General features: G+C 32.7%; 1 protein-coding gene across 1 annotated transcript; it reads left to right on the top strand.

Moving 5' to 3' along the window:
* The first annotated feature begins 32 nt into the window (after nucleotides 1-32).
* On the top strand, nucleotides 33-13980 carry LOC143075230 (INO80 complex subunit B-like). The gene is made up of 9 exons (XM_076250585.1): nucleotides 33-154; nucleotides 2826-2976; nucleotides 3556-3638; nucleotides 5378-5526; nucleotides 8634-8682; nucleotides 9632-9732; nucleotides 10562-10618; nucleotides 11401-11516; nucleotides 13427-13980. Exons 1-9 carry the CDS (start codon nucleotides 109-111, stop codon nucleotides 13578-13580), a joined length of 906 nt encoding a protein of 301 aa, XP_076106700.1. The 5' UTR covers nucleotides 33-108; the 3' UTR covers nucleotides 13581-13980.
* The last annotated feature ends 3214 nt before the right edge of the window (nucleotides 13981-17194 follow it).

Below are 17194 nucleotides of genomic sequence, written 5' to 3'. Positions count from 1 at the left end.
GACTGCATAGTAATTTCTGTTCGGAAATTTTGTATTTACTTCCGGTCAAAAAAACACACAAGTCTCTTCTTTTCACAATATTTTTTAAGCTTTTTAGCCTTCTATAATATGGGGAAGAGGAAAGAATCTGGTACAGAGGAAGAACTAATCATCGGTAGGTGTTTCTTTATATAACTGTTGACCGTTTGTAGATGTCAAAAACAATAAGAGGCTCTAGTCTATGTGTCGCTTACCTTGGAATTCTAGTCAAATCGGCACCCGGTTAAATCGATACCCGGTATCGTCAAATCGAATGTAGGACAGAAAGTCACAGGACAAAAAGTCACAGACAAAAAGTCACGGACAAAAAGTCACAGGACAAAAAGTCACAATTCATTTTTTCTGATTATTTTCTTTGAATAAATAACGCTTATTTCTACAAAAATATTTTTGTATTTTTCTTAAACTATTGTATATAAACCAGCTTTTTAAACAAAATATATCAAAAAAATATCAAAGATTATCAAATAATTGTTAAAAAAACAAAATGTCAAAGTGACTTGGCACTTAAATGGCTTCATGGTGCCAAGAAAAACATCTTTTGCATGATTAAAATTAAATAAATCTTCATTTTTCAAGTATAATGACACATTTCCTAAACTTTAATATGAATATATGTATTTAAAAGTAAATATTTCAAGATATATTCTTATATATTAAAACAATTGTCAATAAATTATTTGTGACTTTTTGTCCTGTGACTTTTTGTCCTACCAAATTTGTGACTTTATGTCCTGTGACTTTTTGTCCTGTGACTTTCTGTCCGTTTACCGTCAAATCGACACCTAGTCAAATTGGCACCTGGTTAAATCAGCACTTGATATAGTCAAATGGGCAGTCATGTTAGAAGTGTTTAATGTACTAATAGTGATATCAATTACTAAGAATATAAAAATATACAAAAAAGTCAAAATACATAAAATAACAGGCTATCCTTCTTCTTCTTCTTCTTCTTCTCTATTCTTCCCTCCACTATCTAGAGTATCACTACTTCTGTAGTGTAGCACAGATAAGCAACTGATTAACTGTAAGCAACTGTGTGCATGTGCAGGAATATTATACAGTGTATATGATGGGTGCACAAACCAGTATTATTTCGCCTAAATATATTGTTCTAGATACTGGAATAATGGATATCAACACAGCCTGGCGTACCCACCACCAATTTACAACGCAACGGCAGTTGGTCTTATCCAAATTGAGCTAAGGCTGCGATCCCAGCTGGGAGCTCAATTCAAACATAAAACTTTAAAATAACTTAATGTCAAATCACTTTTGTAAACGTGCAGGAAACTGTTCCATCACCATACTATATACATTTGAACTCCATATAAATCACACATGTTATATCAATTATACACTAATCAATGTCCATTACTTTAAAAGTTCATCATGTTCATGTACTGTGGCATATACTAAAATCTAAAAATTACTTCGTGTACCACCAAATTATCAATGTTACTGTGGCAGTTTGTTACTCAGCATATAACTCAACTTTCTATTGTTCATTCTAAATTAAACCAATATGCACAACTTTATTGGTACTTCACTCAAGTTTCCTTACACTGCACCAGTAGCCTTATATCTCCTACTTCACAAGAAAAAAACACACAACAAGTTAAGTTAGGGAGAAAATCAGTAGCTTACATAATAGTTACTTTATCACCTATTTGAGACAAAATTTGTATTATCCTAGTATAATTTCCTTATACCTTAATAGAAAAATAATTTCTTAACTTAATAGAACAACTTAGCCATTTATATCAACCCTTAAGTTTCCTTTACAAACTTAAATATAAGTATTGTCAATTTGACTAGATGCTCCTGTAACCAGGTGCCAATTTGACTTTTTCTATGGGTGCCGATTTGACTTGTATCCCTTACCTTGGTCTATGTGCATATAAATTTCAACAACGGACACTCTCCAACATTTGATTGAAGACAAGAATAGAATTCATGACAAAATCAGTTTAGATGATCGGTAAAGAAGAATTTTTTTTAAAGATTACAAAAATTTATGAAAAATTGTCAAAAATTTCTTTAACATTTTCGAAGGGCAATAACTCATGGAAGGGTCAATTGACAATTTTGATCATCTGACTTATTTGTAGAGCTTACTTTTTTACATTTTACTTTCTGAACATTTTTGCTGTTTTCAGTTTATCTAATATAACAGTAAAGATAATGACAAAAAAACTGAAAATTTTCCTTTAAATTACCAATTCAGGGGCTAAACCCAACAACAGGGTGTCTGATGTGTGTGAAAAGATTTTTTGAAAAACTAAAAGATACAAAAATTACAAAAAATTGTGAAAAATTAACTTTAAAGGGCAATAACTCCTTATGAGACCAATTGACAACTTTGGTCAAGTCTTATTTGTAGCTCTTACTTTTCTGAACAATTTTGCTGTTTACAGTTTATCTCTATCTATTCTAATGTTTAAGATATTAACCAAAAATTGCAAAATTTTCTTAAAATTACAAATTCAGGGGCAGCAACCCAACAACTGGTTGTCTGATGCGTCTGAAAATACATTGTATCTGGACAATGTATTGTCCATTTGTATCTACAGATCCTCTTTGATTTATGTTGAGAAGTTGGTATCATTTTGTGAGCTCTGCTTGCAGGACCTCTTCATGTATTTGTTGATAACACCAAAGATCAAGTTAAGCATGTTTAAGATACAATGTACTTAAGATGTGATGTATAACATGTATAAATTCACTTCTAAAAGTTTGACATCTGTAGACATGGTAGATAATGATTGAAATTTTATATTTTACAGATTCTCCTCCAGGAAGCTCACACAAGAAACACAAAAAACATAAGAAAAAGCATAAAAAGAAAAAGGAAGGTGATCTCGAAGAATTGTCATCACCAAAACCATCAATAAAACTGAAATTGAGAATTGGTGGTGAAACTTTAGGAACTAAAAGGTTTGTGGTATAAAATCACCAGTACCTGTATGTAATATTTAGGTATTGTAGTAAAAACGTCACATATATATAAGCTTATACGATTGTTTGAAGAACATGTACATGATGTGTACATATGGTCTTTAACAAAAGAAATAATTTAATATCAGACCTATGCCTTTGAACAAAATAGACTAATTATTGATTAATTTTGAAAACTTTACAAAATAGGATGCCACATTGTTTTAAAAAAGTATGTTGTATTTCAACAAGATGATTTATAACATCTGTTGTACAATGCTGAATAAAATATTATCTTGTATAATCTGTATTACTAGTATATAAATAAATATTCTATATAAAAATAAGAAGATGTGGTATGATTGCCAATGAATAAATTCTCCACAAGAGACCAAATGACACAGATAAATTAACAACTATAGGTCACCTAGAGCCTTCAAGAATGACCAAAACACATACCGCATAGTCAGCAATAAGAAGTCCTGAAATGACAAATATTTCCTTTGATATATTATTGCATTAAGAAATATATTTACCTATTTATTAACCTACTAATTTATTTATTTTTCATATATGCAGTGTACAAACAATAAATAAAGAATCATCAGATGAGTCACAAGATCAGATTATAGATGTCATGAATGATTCCTCGGCATCAATAGGTAGGTCACATGACCGAGGGCCACATGTTCATATTATAGATGTCATGAATGATTCCTCAGCATCAACAGGTAGGTCACATGACTGAGGGCCACATGTTCATATTATAGATGTTATGAATGATTCCTCAGCATCAACAGGTAGGTTACATGATCAGATTATAGATGTCATGAATGATTTCTCTGCATCAACAAGTAGGTCACATGACCAAGGGCCACATGATCATATTATAGATGTCATAAATGATTCCTCGACATCAACAGATAGGTCACATGATCAGATTATAGATGTCATGAATGATTCCTCGGCATCATCAGGCAGGTCACATGATTAGATTATAGATGTCATGAATGATTCCTCAGCATCAACAAGTAGGTCACAGTACATGATCAGATTATAGATGTCATTAATGATTCCTGGGCATCAACAGGTAGGTCACATGACCAATGGTCACACGATCAGATCATAGATGACATGAATGATTCCTGGGCATCAACAGGTAGGTCACATGATCAGATTATAGATGTCATTAATGATTCCTGGGCATCAACAGGTAGGTCACATGATCAGATTATAGATGTCATTAATGATTCCTGGGCATCAACAAGTAGGTGACATGATCAGATTATAGATGTCATTAATGATTCCTGGGCATCAACAGGTAGGTCACATGACCAATGGTCACACGATCAGATCATAGATGACATGAATGATTCCTGGGCATCAACAGGTAGGTCACATGACTAAGGGTCACATTATTAGATCATAGATTTCTGGACATCAACAGGTTAGTCACATGACAATAACAGATAATGTATGTCAAGAATGATTCTGGGCATCAATAGGTGGGTCACGTGACCAAGATCGGATTGAAGATGTTCTGAATGATTTTTCAATATGATATGAAGGTTTCTTTTACTACAAAGAATATGTCATAGACTGAAATAGCAGAGCATCTAGTATTATTCCTGTATTATTTCTATAAGTCACCAGCCAGGCCATTCATTAGGAGGCGGTACCCGGTACTTTTATCCTCCTATGCTATTGACAAGTACCGCCTAAATGTAGGAATTTGTATATAAGATATTCATGGAATAAATTGAAAAGTACCACCAAGAAATGTGGAAAGTACCTGTCAACATGAAAGATAATGAAACCCCTGACCAGCTTTTTTTTAAATCCATGTGTGCCCTATTTCTGTAAGCTATGACACCTGTTTAATGTGGTTAATAATTTTAAGATGCTTTTTATGTGGTACTTACACGAATCATTTCAATAATAATGTTCGTATATTTTGCTGTTGCTCCATACTACTACAAGTATCAGATGCCTTACACACTGTCAAATGATGTATGAAAATCACAATTCTTTTCACACACCTGACTTAAACAAAACAATGCCTGACTTAAACAAAACAATGCCTGACTTAAACAAAACAATACCTGATGTAAACAAAACAATACCTGACATAAACAAAACAATGTCTGACTTAAACAAAACAATGTCTGACTTAAACAAAACAATACCTGACGTAAACAAAACAATGCCTGACTCAAACAAAACAATACCTGACATAAACAAAACAATACCTGATGTAAACAAAACAATGCCTGACTTAAACAAAACAATGACTTAAACAAAACAATGCCTGACTTAAACAAAACAATACCTGACGTAAAACATTCTATAAATCTTTTTATGGTGTACAGTTTTTATTGACATCCATTTTGTTATTTGTTAGAGATCAAGGAGGAACCAACAGAGAAGAAGCCAGATGTAGATACATCAGATGAAGAGAAACAATGGTTGGATGCTCTGGAGAAAGGCAACTTAGATGATTCTGGTATGCTTAGGAGGAGTAAAGATCCTAAAATGTTAACTGCCAGACAGGTACAGTTTTTATTGTACTAAATTAAATTAATTTTATTCCTGGTGCAGGGTTGGCAAAAACCCGGGTTTTTATGAGTATTGCCCAGCCCAGTGGGAAATACTGGGAAAACCCGGGTTTTACTGGGTAATACTGGGCAATACAGGGTAATATACGTTTCTGGCCTGAATTTCAAAGAGGATTCAGTAATCAAACACAAATGCAATACATTTAAGATATATATGTAAACCTATTTTTAGCTCACCTGGCCCAAAGGGCCAAGTGAGCTTTTCTCAGCACTTGGCGTCCGGCGTCCGTCGTCCGTCGTCTGTCGTCCGTCGTCTGGCGTCGTTAACTTTTACAAAAATCTTCTCCTCTGAAACTACTGGGCCAAATTTAACCAAACTTGGCCACAATCATCATTGGGGTATCTAGTTTAAAAAATGTGTCTGGTGACCCGGTCAACCAACCAAGATGGCCGCCATGGCTAAAAATAGAACATAGGGGTAAAATGCAGTTTTTGGCTTATAACTCAAAAACCAAAGCATTTAGAGCAAATCTGACATGGGGTAAAATTGTTCATCAGGTCAAGATCTATCTGCCCTGAAATTTTCAGATGAATCGGACAACCCGTTGTTGGGTTGCTGCCCCTGAATTGGCAATTTTAAGGAAATTTTGCCGTTATATGGTTATTATCTTGAATATTATTATAGATAGAGATAAACTGTAAACAGCAATAATGTTCAGCAAAGTAAGATCTACAAATAAGTCAACATGACCGAAATGGTCAGTTGACCCATATAGGAGTTATTGCCCTTTATAGTCAATTTTTAATAATTTTTCGTAAATCTTAGTAATCTTTTACAAAAATTTTCTCCTCTGAAACCACTGGGCCAAATTTATCCAAACTTGGCCACAATTATCTTTGGGGTATCTAGTTTAAAAAATGTGTCCAGGGACCCGGCCAACCAACCAAGATGGCCGCCATGGCTAAAAATAGAACATAGGGGTAAAATGCAGTTTTTGGCTTATAACTTAAAAACCAAAGCATTAAGAGCAAATCTGACTATTAGAAAATTGTTTATCAGGTCAAGATCTATCTACCCTGAAATTTTCAGATGAATCTGACAACCTGTTGTTGGGTTGCTGCCCCTGAATTGGTAATTTTAAGGAAATTTTACTGTTTTTTGTTATTATCTTGAAAATTATTAAAGATAGAAATAAACTGTAAACAGCAATAATGTTCAGCAAAGTAAGATTTACAAATAAGTCAACATGACCGAAATGGTCAGTTGACCCATATAGGAGTTATTGCCCTTTATAGTCAATTTTTAACCATTTTTCGTAAATCTTAGTAATCTTTTACAAAAATCTTCTCCTCTGAAACTACTGGGCCAAATTAATCCAAACTTATCCACAATCACCTTTTAGGTATCTAGTTTAAAAAATGTGTCCGATGACCCGTCCATCCAACCAAGATGGCCGCCATGGCTAAAAATAGAAGATAGGGGTAAAATGCAGTTTTTGGCTTATAACTCAAAAACCAAAGCCTTTAGAGCAAATCTGACAGGGGGATAAATTGTTTATCAGGTCAAGATCTATCTGCCCTGAAATTTTCAGATAAATCGGACAACCCGTTGTTGGGTTCCTGCCCTTGAATTGGTAATTTTAAGGAAATTTTACTGTTTTTGGTTATTATCTTGAAAATTATTATAGATAGAAATAAACTGTAAACAGCAATAATGTTCAGCAAAGTAAGATTTACAAATAAGTCAACATGACCGAAATGGTCAATTGACCCCCTAAGGAGTTATTGTCCTTTATAGTCAATTTTCAACAATTTTTATAAAATTTGTCAATTTTTACTAACATTTTCCACTGAAACTACTGGGCCAACTTCATTATAGATAGAGATAATTGTAGGCTGCAAGGATGTTCAGTAAAGTAAGATGTACAAACACATCACCATCACCAAAATACAATTTTGTCATGAATCCATCTGCTTCCTTTGTTTAATAGTCACATAGACCAAGGTGAGCGACACAGGCTCTTTAGAGCCTCTAGTTATTTATAAATAAGTTTACTTGTTTGAGAGTCTTATGATACATACATGTACAAAAGTACAAGAGTATACATCTGAGAAAGAATTTTTCTAACAACTCTGATAAAAAAATATTTTTTCAAATATATAACTAGTATAAAGAATTTAAGGATTATGTAATACATGTACATGTAAGAAAAATTACTTTGAAATGATTTATATATGTACAAATGTACAAAACTAATTAATAAGTAATTATTCAGACTAGAACACAGATATGTTTATATAACAATAATCAGTCTTTTCATTTCTATAAGAGTTAATGACAAGACCCTGTAGGGTGTTTTTTTAGCAATCATGATTGTGTATATAGCAATTTACTTTACAATTCACTTAAACACTGCAATAAAGTGTTAAGATTATTGAAACAATGCTTGGAAATTAACGAGGAATCCTAAATTGTGCAAATATTGTATTTTGCCTACATAAAATTTATGTGGAGAAGAGAATGAAATTGAATTTTTGATGACTCTCAGTGGTTATCTGTATAAAATGTATATATTTAGCTATAATGCTATGAAACTACAAGAAGTCTTTACTATTTTGTGTTGAAATAAGCTTAAAAAATCATATTGCCCAGTATTGCCCAGTATTCCCCGTTTCAGGGAGTATTGCCCAGCCCGGGAAAACCCGGGTTTTCCCGCCCAGTAAAACCCGGGCGGGTAATACTTTGCCAACCCTGTCCTGGTGTAAACCAATAACTCATGTCAATAAAATAAATTTTGATTTACTATACGATGCCTCAAAAGCTGAAATGCCTGATGCATACATACATTTTTGTTCATGGTTACTGGTATGTTAAAAAACGTAAAGAAAGTGAGTATTTCTTGTTCTCAATTGACTTCATCATTTGTACTCTGATTGATAGTTGTCTTATTAGCACTCATATCACATCTCCTTATATTAACATCTGTAGCATACAACAAATATCATGATTATAATTTGAAATATAAAAAAAGTACTGCCACATGAAATATAGCTACTGGCTTAAATGAAGCAACAGTTCTATTTTCTGACCTTTTATTGTAGAGAGCGTTATTTCATGGAGATCAACAAGAATTGATGCAGCTACCTTCAGGTATGAATTATTTATGACTAAATTAAGATAAGACCAGTAGTTCCGTAATTCTTGTATCATTGATATAAGAGGTGACCAGAAATTGTCAGCAATGTAACAATATGGCAGTAGATCTTATCAAGATTAAATGACTAAATACTAAGCAGAAAACTGTCTAAGAGAGGGGAAAGTAGACCGGAATTTTCATGATTTCTAACACTTGCTCAATGTGGGCTTGAGGTTACAGCCACATTGAAATATTATTATGTTATTTTGTTATAGGCAGGTGGAATTAATTTATAATATAGGTTAATGATGGATGGAAGTAATATAATTGACAGTTATAGACAAGTGTAACACTCTATTTATGTAAGCTATAAAATTGTTTTAGACCATTAATATTTGGGGCACTTTATGGCTTGCTGTTCATTGTGAGCCAAGGATCTGTGTTGAAGGCTGTACTTTCACCTTTGATTGTAAACTTTTTATACATTATAACTTGGATGGAGAGTTGCCTCATTAGCACTCATACAACTTCTTATTTATATAACGACAGTTGAAATTATTATTATCTTGGTTATATTTGTGATTTCGGGCCCTTTTATAGCTAACTAAGCGATGTGAGCTTTGTTTTTTGTTGAGGGTCGTGCTGTGACCTGTAGTTGTTAATTTCTGTGTTATTTGGTCTCTTTGTAGAACAGTCTCATTGGCATGCCAAATCTTAGTTTGAATAAAAATACTGTGGATTTATTATTATTTGTTGGATACCACTTTTCGTGGGTTTCGTGGATGTAGGTGAACCATAAATTTAAACTTTTCAACGATTACAAATTTTATTAGGGCTCTTATGCAGCTTTTGGCAAAACATGGTAACTACGAAATAAATGAAATCATTATAATAAAAAGGTATATGACAAGTGGAATTATAATTATGTAGGTTTTGAAAAATTAGTATTGTTTTATTTTACAGGTTATAGACAGGTAGAATTAACAGAAGAACAAATGGCAAAGCGACAACAGAGAGCAAAGAAAAGAAGACAACAAGCTCATGAGAAAAGAGAAAAAGATAAAGTAAGTGGATATTTAAGAAAGGTTTGTGAATGTGAATGGAGCACTGTAAAATCTTTCTTGAATGGTGAAGAAAAATGACACAACACCATAATCAACAGAAAAAAACTCATAAAGGAATAAAACAACAAAAAAATACAGTGAAGATTCCTCTACTTAAACCACAGAAAAATCTTTTGATTTTAGATAGAGGATAATAAGTTTCTGCTATACTTATAGCAAATGTTATGTTCTAAATCTGCTACAATCTAAATATATGAATAAATTTAAGTGAGATACTGTAGACATAGTTGATCTTTATTCAATATTTATGAATTTCTTTTCAAAACATTATACAGGCACTGAAATTCTTCATATTAATCTCACTAAATCAAAACCTTATTTTTATTAAGAGGCCTAACGTCAAAAGTTTCACTTTGGCTTAATAGACTTATTGAAATAAACCTTTTGTTATTGGAGTAATTGCGTGTTAATAATAATTTTGGTCTGCCCCTTAAAAAGTCAAAAAATCTTGGACTTAGGCATGGTGTTACTTTCAGTGGGGACAGCATCAACAATGTATCAGTTTGGTATTATCTCAATTGAGTGGTAGATCAATGGTATTTGGTTTACAGGTGTGTTATCACTGGCTCATCTTGTTTCCATGATTCTTCAAAAGATGAAAATAATAATAAAAGAAATGACATCCTTATGCAAAATATAAAGCAATATCAACTTTGGTTATCAATTGTAAATAACTCATTATAAAATTTCTTAGTTTCATTTTAAGTTTTCTAGAATATTCTTTGTGAAACCTACAATACATGCTGGTAATTTTATATTCTAATTTCAGAAACAAACACTTGACAGACTGCTGAAGAAACAGGAATCTAAAAATAAATCAATGAAGGTAATTAACCCAAGACAGCAAACTCACAACTGGAGCCTTGTGATTGTTTGGTTGATCTATATCAGTCCAACAATAATAATCTCCTGACCACAGAAGTATATTGACCTAGAAAATTACCAATACTCCAAACTTTTTGGTTGTGGTTTGAAATTTCAAGGTCACATTTGAATCTTTTGTTATTTTTCTTTAAACAAAAGTCAGAATATTCAATTAATTGTTAACAACAAGTCCTAATGAACATTTTGCAGTTGAGATATGAAATTGATTTGGTGATTTCAAAAGTAAGTAACAATCAACCAATCAATCAAGGTTGATTTCTCACACTTATTTTCAAACATACAAAGGGAAATAATTCAATCTCAGTTATCCTAGATTTTGAACAGTTGGCATTTACAAGTTTACTTTACTGTTGATAAAGATTATAATTCATCTAAATTAAAATATGTAGGTAGAATGAGATCTTGAAAAGTAAGTGACTTTAAACCAAGTTGTACGTACTTTCATTTTAATACTTGGAAAGAGATCATTCAGCACTTATTTTGAATAAACATGTTAGTACATAAGTTAAGAAATATTGAAATCTAATAAGTTCGATGTACGAATATGCTATTATTTTTTGTGATAAAGTCTGATTAAGTGGCTTACAGAATTGATGGTGCTTTAAGGTGGGAGTAAAACTATTTTCAACAAATTTAGATACTATTTTCAACACAAATTTACCATGAAATTACACATAATCAAATGGTAGTCATTATATATATAGCAACTATGGTTTTTTTCAGACTAAAAGTTCCAAAAAGAGTACTGCTCCCAAAGTACATTATGTAAATAATCAGAATGGAATAACCATATCAGTACCAACAGGGATACAGTTTCCTTTCACTACAGAGAAAGCTAAGTAAGTGGTGTCTACAATAAAACAATAAAAAAAGCTAATCATAAACCAAGTTAACCAATACCTTTTTGTAAATGATTTGTTTTCCAAATTTTCCAGTGATAAGAAATATATCAGTTTTTCTCATTGTTTATTTCATACAATGTCACGGAAACTGGGAAACTCTGAAATAACAGTTTTTTTTAAGGGAAACCTAAAAGTACCACATCTATAACAGACATTATTAGAGAAATGGTTTCAAATAGCATTCAAGCAATAAAACATTGCATAATTGTGATGCTAAAGGACCTAAGGAAAAAAACTGATTACTATGTCAAACAGGTTCTTGTCTGATTTGCAAAGTTGCAATTAAGTTTGAAAATTGTAATTCAAAAGTTGCTGTGAACTAAGCCTAAAAAGTATCTCCTAAAATAAGTTGGTTAACAGTATATTGATCTTTTGATTGCTTTATTGGGTAAATTTATAAAATTCATTATAAAAAAATGATTAATGTGTCAATAATTCTACCATTCTTTTTACAGATTGTTTTATTAGACATGCAGGTACCTGCCACTTGAATTTTTATGAAATTGTTTTTAGCTCACCTGGCCCACAGGGCCAAGTGAGCTTTTCTCATCACTTGGCGTCCGTCGTCGTTAACTTTTACAAAAAACTTTTCCTCGGAAACTACTGGGCCAAATTTTACCAAACATGGCCACAATCATCATTGGGGTATCTAGTTTAAAAAATGACCTGCCAACCAACCAAGATGTCCGCCATGACTAAAAAATAGAACATAGGGGTAAAATGCAGTTTTTGGCTTATATCTCTGAAACCAAAGCATTTAGAGCAAGTCTGACAGGGTAAAATTGTTTATCGGGTCAAGATCTATCTGCCCTGAAATTTTCAGATTATTCGGACAATCCTTTCCTTTGGTTGCTGCCCCAGAATTGGTAATTTTAAGGAAATTTTGCCGTTTTGGTTATTATCTTGAATATTATTATAGATAGAGGTAAACTGTAAACAGCAATAATGTTCAGCAAAGTAAGATCTACAAATAAGTCAACATGACCAAAATAGTCAGTTGACTCGACCCCTTAAGGAGTTATTGTCCTTTATAGTCAATTTTTGTCAATTTTTTGTCAATTTTTGTTATCTTTTACAAAAATCTTCTCCTCTGAAAGTACTAAGACAAATTTAACCAAACTTGTCCACAAGCATCATTAGGGTAAGTAGTTTTAAAAATGTGTCCGATGACCCTGCCTGCGAACCAAGATGACTGACATGTCTAAAAATAGTACATAGGGTAAAATGCAGTTTTTGGCTAAAAGCTCAGAAACCAAAGCATTTAAAGCAAATCTGACGATAAATTTGTTCGTTAGTTCAAAGTCTATCTGCTCTGAAATTTTCAGACCAATCAGGCAACCTGTTGTTGGGCTGCTGCCCCAGAATTGGTAATTTTCAGAAAATTTTGCAGCTTTTGGTTATTATCTTGAATATTATTATAGATAGAGATAAACTGCAAACAGCAATAATGCACAGCAAAGTAAGACCTACAAATAAGTCAACATGATCAAAATGGTCAATTAACCCCTTAAGGAGTTATTGCCCTTTATAGTCAATTTTTTACAATTTTCATAAATTTTGTAAATTTTATTCATTTTTATTCGTTTATGATATGCACATATACCAAGGTGAGCGACACAGGCTCTTTAGAGTCTCTAGCATGTCTAGTTTGGATTACCTTACCAAACCATGAATTTCATTTTGGCATATAAAGAACATTCTATTATTTTGAAATTTTCTACATAACAGAAATTGTTTAGTATAAGTGAAAATATAAATTGTGAACATGACTTAACATTATACTGATAGTAGTTGTTATTCTTATACATTGTATATGATAATCAATAATTGCCATCTTTATTTTTCAGTCCCCCTAAGCCAAAGACACGTTGTGGTGTAAAAGGATGTTCAAATCTAAAGAAATATTCTTGTTCTAAGACTGGTGTACCCCTATGTAGTTTACAGTGTTATAAAACAAACATATCTGTGTGTAATAGACCAATCAAAATAGAAGTTGTATGATCAATGTTAGCTTGGAGAAGGCAGCTTTAGTGATTCCAAGTTAATAGATATGTTGAATGAAGGAGAAAGCAAATTGTCATAAAATGCTGTGTGCTCATGTTATTTTACAAGTTGCTGAACCAGTTGAAATTGTTTTCTCCTCTGACTTTATCTGGTAAGGAAGGAACAATTGAAGGATATGTTATTGTTGGTTGTTGCAGGACTTGTTTTTGTTAAGAATCGTGTAAACGTGGTACAATATATTTGTTAATGGTCATGTTCTAGTGCTGAATATGGACAGGAATAGAGAGAAACTGAGTGATACAAAAATAAAAATCATCAAATAAAATCAATATTATTATCAATACCACACTAAACAGAGAGAAAGTGTTGTTTGAATAAAATATACATGTAAAGTAAATTGATTGGTAGTATTCCATTTAAATTTTGAATTTGTTCTTGATCAAAACTACAAAGAATGAGCTTAAAAGAGCTTTAAATTTTGTGTGGCCCATGAAATGACAAAATTGGTCAAACTTGTCAATCTTTTCAAAATCTTGTTAGTTGTATTGATTAACAGTAGTATGAGGTTTTGCTCACAACCAATAATTATACCCCTGTTGAATAAAGTTTAGAACAAACATGATGTAGATCATAGGAACAGAAATTCTGTCACAAAGTATATCATAACAAGATGAAGCTTGGTTCCTCAAAACCATGTAACAAAATGTTACCAGTTGAAGAAAACATCCACACATAAGTGTAATGGCAAAATGAACAGATGATCCAACAGACAGAGTATGGACAGAGGTAAATAGTCCCACCCCTCTTTTTGTGTTGGTAATTAGATGGTAGTCTGGTGACTATATTTTGTATCTACTGTATGAGATTAACATGTAGAATTTGACATATTACACAGTGTTTGTAATCTTAAATATTTCAAAAAAATCTGTAGTAATTATAATGTAATACATAAACAGCATTTATTCATCTTGCATTAAAGTATGATGTTCAAGCCTCACAAATGTAAGTATCTCATTGAATCTCTTGGCATCCTTTGTAAATGTCTTAACTTTACCAACATTTGTCTCACTTTGACAGAGTCAGAAAGCAAGACATAGATATGCTGTTTCTGTTGGTGGCATCAGCATCATCAACAATGTATTAGTTACTGATTAGGTCTAGTTTATGGTGAACCACAAGTGGTAGATTAATCATATTTGGTATGCAGTTGTACAAGCATTGTCACATCTCATTTCCATGGAGATTATTTGGCCATTCCCCCTCAGTCATGGTTTATTGACTGAAACTTTTGCTTATTTTAAATGTATTAGATTGTGATTAGGTAGGTTTATGGAGAACCACTAGTTTTGCTCCGTCCCCTTAGTCATTGTCTATTCACTTTGAAAATTTTGCTAAGTTAACATGTATTGACATATTTGTTTAAGGGGCTAGCTGAAGGACACCTCCAGGTGCCGTAGTTCTCAATGCATTGAAGACCCATTGGTGGCCTTCGGCTGTTGTCTGCTCATTGGTCGGGTTGTTGTCTCTTAAACACATTCCCTATTTCAATTCCCAAATTTATTAGTTTGTGATTAGGTAAGTTCAATGGGAATTATCAGTGAATGATAGGCCAATATTAATTGGTATTCAGTTGTAAAAGCATTAGCACGTCTCATTTCCATGGAAAAATATTTGGGCCTGCCACCTCAGTCATGGTCTATTGACTTTGAAACTTTTGCTTAGTATACATGTTTTAGTTTGTGATTAGATCAGTTTAAGATGAACTGCTTATGTTAAGTCAATGATATTTGATATGCAAGTTTATTGGCATTTGCAAGTATGGTTTCCATGGAGATTATATATCAACACTCCTTCTTCATGGTTCATTGACTTTGAAACTTTAATACATAGTATATAAGTTAATCTATGTGTTTAAGTTTGTTTAAAGGGGACTACTTATAGGTCGATGGTATTTGTTATGCAGTTGTACTAACATTGGCACATCTCACTTACATGAAGATTGTTTAGCCATGTACATGATCAGTCATGGTTCATTGACTTTGAATATTAACATAACTTATGTAAGATTTAATAGTTATCCCACAATGACGCGGTGTGTCAGTGTAAGATCACCCCGATGGCCGGAGGCCAGAGGGTGATCTAACACTGACACACCAAGTCCGAGTGGGATAACTATTTTACATCCCAGCTGTTTTAGATTAGACGAAAAACCATTTACAATTCATAAAATCTAGTTTAGAACGCCACACAACCATTATAATATACTTTATATATTACTATATGATGCATACCCTTTGTGACCCCCGAACACGATGAGTAGTTATCAAACAATGTCAACTCGCCCCACTTGCCAATCGGCCCACACTATATCGCCACTATATAAAAAAATCGTCACACTCTTGTTTACCGACTCTCCCTACTTTTAAAAAAGTGTAAAATCAAATTGAACAATCAGTCTAATATCTCACTTATTAACGAAAAAGGTTTAAATCCCACTGAATAAAGGTTTGCCAACTCGACCCATTTATCAAAAGATCTTGCTTCCGTTAAGTATGTTAAATTACTGTTCGTTCATATCCAGTCGTCCTGGTGTAGTGGTATGTGTCGTGGCTTGATATGCTAAAGGTCTTGAGTTCGAATCCCAGCATATACACTGGATTTTTTCGACGTGAATTTTGATACATAGTCTTTTTCCGTATAATTAATTATAAGTTTTACAGTGGATGTGTCCTTCCCGCCAAAATGTTTCAGAACAAAGGAAAGCATGCATAACAAAGACACTCAAACTGGGGTGATCTGGTAGGGGTGATCCGGCTCAGATCACCCCTGTTAGAACAAAGGAGCTGGGATGTAAGTTTAAAGTATTGCTATGTTTGCATAATCAAAATTACACAGCTACTTTTGTACAAGTAATCTTGATGTACAGTTCTAAATATGAATATCAAATGTACATCTGTAAACATGGTAAAGCTGTATATTAACTGTACAGATGTAAAGCTGTATATAAACTGTACTTCTGTAAAACTATATAAATTGTACATTTTTAAATCCGTGTATAAGCTAAATATATTCTACCACTGCCTTAAATTTATAAGTTTATTTATAAGTAATATAAGGAAAAAATTGAAATAAATTTTCACAAAATTTTCTTTTAGATACTATCTTTTGATCATAAACAAGCTTCTGTCCAAGTTTGGTACAAATCCAGGATGATCTGGAAAGTTATAAGAATTTTTAAAACTTTTACCACAGAGTGAATATAAGGTTAACTTGCTGAATAAAGTAAGTCCATTTACAAGTAAAATACGAATAAACACGTTTTTTTACCAGATTTACTTCTGGATACTATCTTATGATCATAAATATGCTTCTGTCCAAGTTTGGTAGAAATCCGGGATAATTTAAGAAAGTTATAAAAATTTACCACAAAGTGAATATTTGATGACGCCGATGAAGATGACATCGACGGCGGAATGTAGGATCGCTATGTCTCGCTTTTGCGACAAAAGTCGCAGGCTGGACAAAATGACCATAGCTGAATAAGTTAAATCAAACCGACGGTAGCTAATGGTTAACTACACATACTGACAATCACTCATACCATAAGTATG

Source organism: Mytilus galloprovincialis, chromosome 5, assembly GCF_965363235.1.
Source record: "Mytilus galloprovincialis chromosome 5, xbMytGall1.hap1.1, whole genome shotgun sequence".
In the NCBI taxonomy this organism is placed as follows: domain Eukaryota; kingdom Metazoa; phylum Mollusca; class Bivalvia; order Mytilida; family Mytilidae; genus Mytilus; species Mytilus galloprovincialis.
Note: the sequence above shows the minus strand (reverse complement) of the source record. Positions and strands in the feature narration are given on the sequence as shown.

Coding starts and splice junctions, on each gene's coding strand:
- LOC143075230 (XM_076250585.1), top strand. CDS start 109: ATGGGGAAGAGGAAAGAATCTGGTACAGAGGAAGAACTAATCATCG. Junction 155..2,825: donor AGAGGAAGAACTAATCATCG/GTAGGTGTTTCT, acceptor TATATTTTACAG/ATTCTCCTCCAGGAAGCTCA. Junction 8,683..9,631: donor ATTGATGCAGCTACCTTCAG/GTATGAATTATT, acceptor TTTATTTTACAG/GTTATAGACAGGTAGAATTA.